General features: G+C 44.9%; 1 protein-coding gene across 1 annotated transcript; it reads left to right on the top strand.

The window, feature by feature from the left end:
* Positions 1 to 7517: 7517 nt before the first annotated feature.
* LOC117657117 (arylacetamide deacetylase-like 3) lies at positions 7518 to 9738 on the top strand. The gene is made up of 3 exons (XM_034405267.3): positions 7518 to 7766; positions 7961 to 8024; positions 8575 to 9738. Exons 1-3 carry the CDS (start codon positions 7595 to 7597, stop codon positions 9347 to 9349), a joined length of 1011 nt encoding a protein of 336 aa, XP_034261158.3. The 5' UTR covers positions 7518 to 7594; the 3' UTR covers positions 9350 to 9738.
* Positions 9739 to 10932: the final 1194 nt, after the last annotated feature.

Below are 10932 nucleotides of genomic sequence, written 5' to 3'. Positions count from 1 at the left end.
AACCCTAACCCTAACCCTAACCCTAACCCTAACCCTAACCCTAACCCTAACCCTAACCCTAACCCTAACCCTAACCCTAACCCTAAACCCTAACCCTAACCCTAACCCTAACCCTAACCCCTAACCCTAACCCTAACCCTAACCCTAACCCTAACCCTAACCCTAACCCTAACCCTAACCCTAACCCTAACCCCTAACCCTAACCCTAACCCTAACCCTAACCCTAACCCTAACCCTAACCCTAACCCTAACCCTAACCCTAACCCTAACCCTAACCCTAACCCTAACCCTAACCCTAACCCTAACCCTAACCCTAACCCTAACCCTAACCCTAACCCCTAACCCTAACCCTAACCCTAACCCTAACCCTAACCCTAACCTAACCCTAACCCTAACCCTAACCCTAACCCTAACCCTAACCCTAACCCTAACCCTAACCCTAACCCTAACCCGAACCCGAACCCGAACCCGAACCCGAACCCGAACCCTAACCCTAACCCGAACCCGAACCCGAACCCTAACCCTAACCCTAACCCTAACCCTAACCCGAACCCTAACCCTAACCCGAACCCGAACCCGAACCCGAACCCGAACCCAAAACCCGAACCCGAACCCGAACCCGAACCCTAACCCTAACCCTAACCCTAACCCTAACCCTAACCCTAACCCTAACCCTAAAACTAACCCTAAAACTAACCCTAAAACTAACCCTAAAACTAACCCTAAAACTAACCCTAAAACTAACCCTAACTAACCCTAAAACTAACCCTAAAACTAACCCTAACTAACCCTAAAACTAAAACTAAAACTAAAACTAAAACTAAAACTAAAACTAAAACTAAAACTAAAACTACAACTAACACTAACACTAACACTAAAACTAACCCTAACCCTAACCCTAAAACTCAAACTAACCCTAAAACTCAAACTAACACTAACCCTAACCCTAAAACTAACACTAACCCTAAAACTAACCCTAAAACTAACACTAACCCTAAAACTAACACTAAAACTAACCCTAAAACTAACACTAACCCTAAAACTAAAACTAACCCTAAAACTAAAACTAAAACTAAAACTAAAACTAAAACTAAAACTAAAACTAAAACTAAAACTAACCTTTAAATGCTATTAAAAAGGGGTTTTTTGTTTTTTTTTCTGAGTGCTATTCCTTCTTGGACCACAGGAGGGCACTGTTTTCTCCAGGGTTGCGGACCTGGCACAGAGGAATCTTAAAATGCCATCGAAAAGGTTTCTTTCTTTTTGTGGCTGCGATACCTGCTTTGACCACAGGAGGGCACAATTTTCTGCACCTTAGCCATACCATTTTCAAGTCACGGGACGGAAAACTGTGCCCTCGTGTGGCCAAAACAGGTATCGCGGCCGCAAAAAGAAAGAAACCTTTTCTTTTTTTTTATTGAAAAGGTTTTCAAATACAAATTTTTCCCCCTTTTTCCCCCCCCTCCCCCCCTCCCTAACCCCCCCTCCCCACCCTTCCCCCCCGTGACTTCTTCGTAACAAAAAAAAACCCTAATTCATAACAGATTACTTACTCCCTCCTCAAAATACTGACCTTTACTTACTAAAAGTATTATAAATCCCCCTTTATCCATACATTTCAGAAAAGAAGAAGAGAAAAAAAACAAAAAAAAAACAAACACATTATACTATAACTATTATAAAATAACTTCTAATTTAGCATAATAGTGTTTTATATCTATACATTATTGCAACAATTCAAAACCACCTTCCACTTTAAGACTATACGATAAGTCCTACTTTAGTAACATTTCAAAGCGGACTCCCCATAAAATCTAATTTAACATTTATTCCACTCTATCCATTTCCTCCACTCCCCTAAATGTATCACTTAAAAATCCCTTTTCTTAAACTAATCAGTCTGTAGCTAGCTTATTCACCCACTGTCTTACAAATTTACCATACACAACAATTCTTGATATCTTTAATTCACTGCCCACACTACTTAAATATATATATATATATATATTCCATTATATCTAAATAAAAAAAGAAAAGACAATAACTTTAAATTTATAGTCCATATAATATCTTCTTGTAGTCTTTCCACTGGATTGTTAAAGCCAACATCCATAATAGGGTAACATAGCTTGCTGATGCAACAGTTTATTCAAGATCTCCAATCATATCTGCCCCCATCAGTAGTAAACATCTTCTTATATATATAAAAGTAAAAACAACCACCCGAGTGACATTATAATTATATTCCATATAATAATAATTGTGGGTTTCATCAGGATTATTAATTTCCATCATCGTATTGGGTAACAACCCGATCTTCTGCATGTCCCAATGTGATTCTCTTGCCTTATAATTCAAGATAATTATAATATATTTATCAACACAAAAAGAAGTTTCAAAGTAGATAATTCAAAACCATCAATTTGAGGCTCTTTCCATGTCCCAAAATTACGGCAATGCAGAGATCTGCCACTATCCTCAGGATGATATTGACCAATATGTCGCCTCCTCTATGTTTTCACATAATCATTCATATTTTAAAATCACTGGCTTCACTGTTGCTTGGATTAGAAATTTCTATTTTTGTACAACCTATTTCTTTTTTTGTTTTCTTTTTGTGGGTTTGACTTCCATCCTAATTTTTTGTGTCTCGCGTTTCTTTTTTATCCCTTGTATATCCTCTAATTGGTTTCCATGCTTGTCCTTGCCTTGATAAGTCATCACATTAAAATCAGATGGCACTTCTCTCAAATTTGTAGATAATCCAGCTGGGGTATCCGATAAATCCAAAGGCAATTTATCTGGTACAGTCTCTGTCTTTAGTTCCAGCTCCTTCTGCTTATCCTGTATTATATCTGAAGACGTTAAATTCATTTTCAACCTATTTTGATAAAATTCTTCCGCTCTTTCAACAGTATTTAACTGGTATCTTTCTCCTTGATATCTCAATATAATACCAACTGGGACATCCCACCGGAATTGAATATTTCTCCTTTTTAACTCAGACACCAGAAAGCCAAATTTCTTCCTTTCCATTAATATCTTAGGTGGGAGTTCCTTGTAAATCCAAATCTTTCTTCCATACAATTGCAAATTAGAATTGAAGGAATTTTGCACAATTTTATTCCTAATTTCTTTATCTGAAAAATAGATTACCACATCTCTAGGCAATTGCCTTTGCTTGGCAGTCCAGGAGTTTATTCGATAAGCTCTGTCAATCCTACAAAACACTTCCTCAGGTTGAATCTTTAAAATCCCAGCTAGAAATTCAGAAGATATTTTCCTTAAGTCATCTCTGTTATTTTCCTGCAAACCTCTAAGTCTTATTGCATATTCTGTGAAATTATATTGTATCTTTAGAACCTCTTTTTCAATCCTCTGTTGCAGATTTTCTACATTACCAGACTTTTGGTCAGCATCCATTTTAAATTTTTCTTCTGAACTATAATCCTGAATATTTAACAAATCATTTTCAATTTTTTGAATTCTATTGTCCAATTTATCTTGAATTTCATCCATTTTTGACTCTAGTAAATTAGTATTTGTATCCAACCGAATCATGAATTCTGACACTTTTAAATTTTTTTGCTGCAAAAAGTCAAACTTGGATTTCACCAATTCCTTAGTTTCCTGCTTAAATTTTTCAAGTTGCTGATTCACAATCTCATCCCTTCTTTCAATCTCCTCTAAGAGAAATTCTATTATATTAAAATCAGGTTTCTGGGACTGAAGAGTTAAAACTTGTTCCTTTAAATTCTTAGTGGGGGAATCCCCCCCACCTATTTGTTTGTCTGGCTTCACAAGCCTCAGTGCCATGTTTCCGCCTAAGCAGGCTTTGTTAGAAGAAGAAAAAAAAAAAACAAGACAAAAGACTTCCAGCCAGCAACAATCCGGCCTCCAGGGGAAAAAGAGAAAAACAAAAACAGGAGCGGAGTTTTGTCTACAAATGTAGCCAGTGGTATTTATTCCGCTACATTGTAATAATAAAAAACGGAAGAACTTTCCCTCTCAAACTCTTCTCCAGCCGCGGCAGACGCCATTTTAAAAAGAAACTTTTTTCCTCTTTCTCTTCCTCTATTCTCTTAAGTAATTTTTAAAAGATAAGTAAAATACTTGCGCTTCAGTATTACAGGTCCAGCTCACATTTTCTTTGAGTAATCTGTCAAATTCGCAGGCTTGCTTTTGACGCCTGGCTCTGCATTAGCAGAGGTCTCCCAAAGCCCGGAGCAGCGGCTGGGGATATGGGGCATCTCATCCGCTCCATCCCAAAAGTAAAAGAAAAACTTTTGGGACTCTGCAGAGAGTTCTACCCACCCCTGCCGGCTCTATCTCCGTTTCCTCATGGGAACGGAGTTTTTTCGAGCCGCCGTTCCGTTGTGAAGGCGGCTCTGACAGGCAGTGGAAGCTGACGATCCCAAAGGAACGTCTGGCGGCGGCCAGCAGCAAACAGGAAGTCCTAAGAAAGAAACCTTTTCGATGGCGTTTTAAGATTCTTCTGTGCCGGCTCCGCAACCCTGGAGAAAACAGTGCCCTCCTGTGGTCCAAGAAGGAATAGCATAACAACCCTAAAATTCCATTTAAAAAGTTCCTTTCTTTTTGTGGCTCCGATACCTGCTTTGACCACAGGATGGCACCATTTTCTGCACCTTAGCGATAACTTTGAACTCATGGCACGGAAAACTTTGCCCTCGTGTGGCCAAAACGGGTACTCCGGCTGGAAAAAGAAACCCTTTTAATGGGATTTTAAGGTTATTATCCTGTACCTTTATTGTTAACGTCTTATTAATATTTATTAAAGCGACGGGAGGCCCCTTTGCTGCAACACAGGAACTGGAAAAGAAATCCCCTTCAAAAGCCTTAACCGGAGTTAAGGAGGCCTGTGATGGCCTATTGATATTAATAAAGTTTTAATAATAAAGAATAACAACCCTAAAACTCCATTTAAAAAGTTTCTTTCTTTGGGTTGCTGCGATCCCTGCTTGGACCCTTAGGAAAAACAAAGGAATTAGGAGGAGAGAGAGGTAGGAAGAGAAGGGGAGAAGAAAGGTTGGAGTAAAGGTAAAGGTTTACCCAGAGCAGCCCTGAAAAACTAAAAATGAAAAATGAAAGTTAAAAGGTCGTTTTTTACCAACGGCGATGGGGGTTGGACAGGAGACGTACGGAAACTTGCGCTGACGCTGGGAAGGTCGCTCCGAGAAGCGCTGTTACGGAAAAAATCGCCGACCGTACTTTTTCTGCCTGCTATTCCTTCTTGGACCACAGGAGGGCACTGTTTTCTCCAGGGTTGCGGACCTGGCACAGAAGAAACTTAAAATGCCATCGAAAAGGTTTCTTTCTTTTTGCGGCCGCGATACCTATTTTGGCCACAGGAGGTCACTGTTTTCTCCAGGGTTGCGGAGCTGGCACGGAACAATCTTAAAATGTCATTGAAAAGGTTTCTTTCTTTTTGTGGCTGCGATACCTGCTTTGACCACAGGATGGCACCATTTTCTGCACCTTAGCGATAACTTTGAATTCATGGCATGGAAAACTTTGCCCTCGTGTGGCCAAAACGGGTACTCCGGCTGGAAAAAGAAACCCTTTTAATGGGATTTTAAGGTTATTATCCTGTACCTTTATTGTTAACGTCTTATTAATATTTATTAAAGCGACGGGAGGCCCCTTTGCTGCAACACAGGAACTGGAAAAGTAATCTCGCTGCAAAAGCCTTAACCGGAGTTAAGGAGGTCTGTGATGGCCTATGGATATTAATAAAGTTTTAATAATAAAGAATAACAACCCTAAAATTCCATTTAAAAAGTTTCTCTTTTGGTTGCTGCGATCCCTGATTGGACCGCACGATGGCGCTGTTTTCTGTCAACGTTAGCGTGGAGGCCGTTGTAGACCTTTAGACCACAGGTGAAGGCTTTTGAAGCAAAATTCTTTCTTTTTGCCCGTTATGGAGCTCCTCGGCCTCCCGTTGCTCTATTAATATTAATAAAGCTTTTAATAATAAAGATACAAAATAATAATCTTTAAATGCTATTAAAAAGGTTTTTTTTTTCTGGCTGCTATATCTGCTTGGGCCACAGGAGGCCACTGTTTTCTGTCCCTTAGCGATAGCTTTGAAGCTATCGAGATATTACTTTATCGTGGTGGTAGGCTGTGTGGAGAACCCTAACCCAAACCCAAACCATAACCCCCAAACCCAATTCTGTTGATTTCCTGGTCTGGCCTAGGGAACTGGGCTGATGGTGGGGCCTGCGGTTTAAGAGATCCAGTCTTCTTCTAATTTCATTCAAGTACTGGAGTCCAAATTGCAAACTTCCGGGGAGCTTCGGGATTCTCTCGAAGAGGACTCAAAACCTGCCTAAGCCATTCCTCTGTTGGGAAGGTTGCTCAAGGCAGCTGACCCAGAGGAGAATGGCACAAGAAGCCCATAATTAAGAAAAGGGTGCAGATATAAATAGCCTTTTCTTAATCAGCAGAAATCATGAAGATCAAGTCGGATGAAACGGGTACTGACAGATATAAGCTCAATAGTTGGATTTTGAAAGACATTGGTGTCTTTAGGATTCTGTAAGATAACTTGCATAATTATGCCAGATGCCATATTTAATCACGCCATGAACTTCATCCCTCCCTTACTCTTCTATTTCTCTAACGAACACATGGGTGGGTGGGACTGCCCTACTTGAAAACAACCTACACACCTGATGGAGTATAAGCTAGCGAGATTAAGCCGTAAGAAGACTTCAACTTCCCTGGTACCGAAACAGCCTGGTCTCTGCCTTCCCATGGAGGCGGAGGTGACCTTAAGCCAAGCGCTGTGGACGCTGGCGCTTCAATTCAGCGCCTCGGTCGCACTTTTACTCCTCGGTTGGACCTTTTACTATGACTTCACCAGGACGCAAATCCCACCGGGAATCACCCAGGGGGCGAAACTGCGCCTGATGAATTTGGCCATGAGCCTTGTTCTCAGACTGGTAAGCTTCCTTCCCTGGACCCTCTTTTTGCTTTCTGTGGTTCTGCCTGGCCGGCACAGGCCTCAGCTGGGGGAGCCTGAGTGTCTGAAGGGGCATTTGCAGAACTTGTAGGAAATCCGGTGTGTGTGTTTGTGTGTGCGTGTGCCAAAAACAATTGGTTTCTGCCAATTGCCTGGAACCCACCTCCCCTTTGCCGCTTTCTCTTTCTGATCTGGTTGTTGACCTGCAATGATGCCTTCCCCGCCTCGAGCGGAGGAATCCCACTAATGCCTCCCACCCACCCCTCCCTCCCTTCGCAGCCACATCAAATCTCTGGGGTGAGCCGTTGGCCCCCTTCTTTGAAAAGCAGGCACGGTTGCCTGTGTGCGGGTTAAATGCTTCCCATGTCCCAAAATGTCTACAGGCTTGGACGGCACATGAATTGCCAAATATTCCTTCTGCCGTTTTATCACTTTCATTCTGTTTCGGGGGGGGGGGGATGACTTTGAAAGTTCTTTCTAAGGAAGAAGCAGCAAAAATCACCTTTGAAGCTGATGGGTTCATGGGTTATGGATGGATTTATTTCTTATGTTTTCCACTGAACAGGCCCTGATTCTGGAGAAACTTGGTGTCTGCCACAAATACATCATATGGAGGCAACTCATGAACGGGATCCCCCGGGGAGAGCACCTGACCTGACCATCAAGGAGATGCTTTTTGAGGCGGTCCCAGTAAGGGTCTATTGGCCCAGGACAGCAGGTGTCGAGCCCACGCGAGGACTGGTCTGGATTCACGGTGGAGTGGGCTTCTTTGGCAGCCTCCGTAAGTCCTGCAAACAATTCAGTTGCAAGAGGCACAGACGGATGTTTGAGCTTAATGGTTCATTCTTCTGCAGCATCCAAGGACCACAGGGGGAAAACTGAGTGCGCTCAGAGAGAAACCTACAAATTGTGAGTGGGAGAAATGGGATGTTCTTACCCAAGAGCCAATGCAACCAATTCCTTGTGATATTTCAGGAGCTTACGAAAGGTTCTGCCGCTTCATCGCCTGGGAAAGCACCACGGTGGTCGTGTGCATCAGGTAAGTGGGCTCAGGTTGGCTGCGTCACATGACTGTACCTCCCCCCCCATCCCTGGGCAGTGGTCCCATCCTGTGCACGGGAGGCCCTTCGGGTGGCTAATTAACCCCTTGCCGCCAGAGCAGTTTTTGAGGGTGGGGAACCTATAATAAATCAAGAAGGAAAAAATATAAAGACCTGCAAACAAAAATAAAATGACTGTGGCAAAAGAAAGCAAATACAGTACCAACTGCCATAGGCCCCTTGGGTGCAATCCCAGAGCAACTGGAGCACCCCTTGAACGCCATCGGCATTGACAAAATCACCTTCGGTCGATTGCAAAACTCAACTTGAAACAGATGACATCTTCACAAAGATACCTTTAAAATCATCAAACGATATTTGCCTGTCCCAGGTCCTTAGAGAGGACACAATGGGTGGATAAAAAGGCAAAATCCAGGCTAAATATCTGGGTGATTATGCAATGAATCAACAACAAGACGAATAACAGGGATGCCAATGCGTTCGTAAGCTTCTTTTTTTTTCTTTCCTTTGGCTTCTCTGTTGCTGTAGATTCCCCTTGGCACCGGAGCACCCCTACCCAGCTCAGCAACTCAGCTGTTACACTGCCGTGTCGCACTTTCTGAAGAATGCGGGGGACTATGGGGTGGACCCCCAGCAGGTTGTGCTGGCTGGCGACAGCAGCGGAGCTGGCATCATTGCTGCCATTTCCCAGCAGCTGGTGATGAGAACTGACCTGCCGCGTGCCCGGGGCCACGTGCTGCTCTACCCTTTTCTCCAAGCTCTGGATTTCAATCTGCCTTCCTATCAGCGGAACCACTCCGTTCCCATATTATTTAAGAAACGGGTTATCCGTCTTGGCATGCTTTATCTTACGGGAAGGAATGTCAATGTTGATGAAATTATGGGCAATGCCCACGTTCCCCAGGAACTCAGGGCAAAGTACCGGAAATGGATCAGCGCAGAACTCATTCCGGAGGAGTTCAAAGTCTCGCCTCACGAGCCATTCGTACCCGGTCCGTTTTCAGAAGATCTTTACCAAGTTTGCAAAAGAGCATTTGAACCCACGTTTTCCCCGCTCCTGATGGAAGATGTCATCCTACGACAGTTTCCGGAGACTTTCCTTCTAACTTGCGAATACGACATTTTCCGAGACGATGGCCTGCTCTACAAGAACCGGCTGGAAGATAACGGGGTGCCTGTCACCTGGCGTCACCTGAAGGATGGATTCCACGGGATCTGCCTGCTGACCGGTTTGGGGCCCCTGGAGTTTCCCAGTACGAGGAAGAGCATGAAAAGCATAATCCAGTTCCTAGAGCGGTTCTAGAAATCCATCAGCCTCATTCCTCTGCTTTGTTCTTCCTCACCTTGCCCCACAGATGTTGGCCCTGTGAGTTCACCCGGTTGTCCTGCTTACCTGACAGCCTACCAACCCTCGCCCTCGCCCTCCCTTTCATAGCCCACCAGTCAGGTAGCCTGGTGTCAGCGCTGGGGGTTGTGTCATGACACGTAATGGGCTTTCCCCATTCAAAGGAAAGAGGACCTCCCAAGTGGGAAGTTGAAGGGGCAGAGGGGTACTGGGGACGGGAGAGTGCCGGATGCCGAATGGTGGCAGTCTCTGTCTCTTTATAGACAGAGACTGCAGTCTGCGGGAGTATCCATCTTTTGGAAAACCTAGTGTGGCTCTTTCAGTCAATCTCTATTCCCACAGGTAGAGAAAACAAACAAAAAAAGGATTTGCTTCTAAAAAAGGCTCTAGAGGCCTTTCATGCCAGTCTCCTACACCTATCGGCATTCGTTCTGTCACCTGGCAGGACCTCGCCTTCAACCGTGCCTCCCGCACACTCTGCCTCCAAAGAGACCTTTCTCCCCGGCAAAAGTGTTGCGCAAAAGTCTGAGGAGACCTGTCCTGGTAGACACTGCTTCCCTCTCGCCTCTCTCCTGCCCCCCCTCTCTTCCCTCGCCTTCGTCTTGCAAAACAGGTTCAACCTGTTTGCTGAGCCTCTAGACCGGCTTCGTGTATACCTTCTGAGCTTCAGTAAACATGCAAACCACCAGCCCTGGTCTGCTCCTTTCATTTCTGCCCCCAGCCAAAGGCAAAGGGGGAAAGGGCAGGGGGGGGCAGAGGTGTGCAAGTGGCAAGGCCATGCTGACAGGAGAAGGTGCCTGAGGAGATGCCTTGTGCAAGAAGGGCAGGGACCGGCAGGCTCCTTTGGTGGGTGGGCAGAAGACATGACAATCCCTTGGGGGGAGAGATCCCTCCAGAGGGCCCCAAGTGGGCAGGCCCTGTCCTGGGGCCCTCTGCCCCTGGGGCAATGGCTGCCTGCAGGGGAGAAGAGGAGGAGTGAGTAAAGAAGACCCACCTTAGACCACAACCCCCAGCCTGAAGGAGACCAAAGACCCACCGATTCCATCCGCCAGCCGAGAGAGCGCCCAGGACGGGGGGGGCACATAGAGTCCCTCAGGCAGAGTGACCGAGCGGCTTGACTTCGTTTGGAGCCAAGCAGCCATTTCGCTCCTAGTGTTGACCAGAGCAGTTTTCAATCCATGGGACTTTCACCAGAATGACATCCTGAGTTTTCTTTAGGTTTAGGTGTCCCTATTCCATGTGTGTGTGTGTGAGAGAGAGAGAGATCGCGTGCACGCGTGCTCACTAAATGTGACTCCAGGAAGCGTACAACAATAAAAATGGAATATAATAGTCTCCGTAAAAACAACCAGGAATGGTGATGGGGAGGGGCATCATGCACCACGCCATGCCGGATCAGCTCACCTCCGCCCTGGGCCAAGTCCCGAGGGAACACCTGGGTGGACCTTCAAGACCATCTTAAGGGGCCCCAAAGGCGTCGGGGCTGCCAGAGGGCAGGTGCCATAACACTGAAGGGTTTTTCCCCCCCTTCACCCCGGTAG

The sequence above is a fragment of the Pantherophis guttatus genome, chromosome 2 (assembly GCF_059756535.1).
Source record: "Pantherophis guttatus breed Tessera chromosome 2, ASM5975653v1, whole genome shotgun sequence".
NCBI classification, from domain to species: domain Eukaryota; kingdom Metazoa; phylum Chordata; class Lepidosauria; order Squamata; family Colubridae; genus Pantherophis; species Pantherophis guttatus.
Note: the sequence above shows the minus strand (reverse complement) of the source record. Positions and strands in the feature narration are given on the sequence as shown.

Coding starts and splice junctions, on each gene's coding strand:
- LOC117657117 (XM_034405267.3), top strand. CDS start 7,595: ATGGAGGCAACTCATGAACGGGATCCCCCGGGGAGAGCACCTGACCTG. Junction 7,767..7,960: donor GGGCTTCTTTGGCAGCCTCC/GTAAGTCCTGCA, acceptor GTGATATTTCAG/GAGCTTACGAAAGGTTCTGC. Junction 8,025..8,574: donor ACGGTGGTCGTGTGCATCAG/GTAAGTGGGCTC, acceptor CTGTTGCTGTAG/ATTCCCCTTGGCACCGGAGC.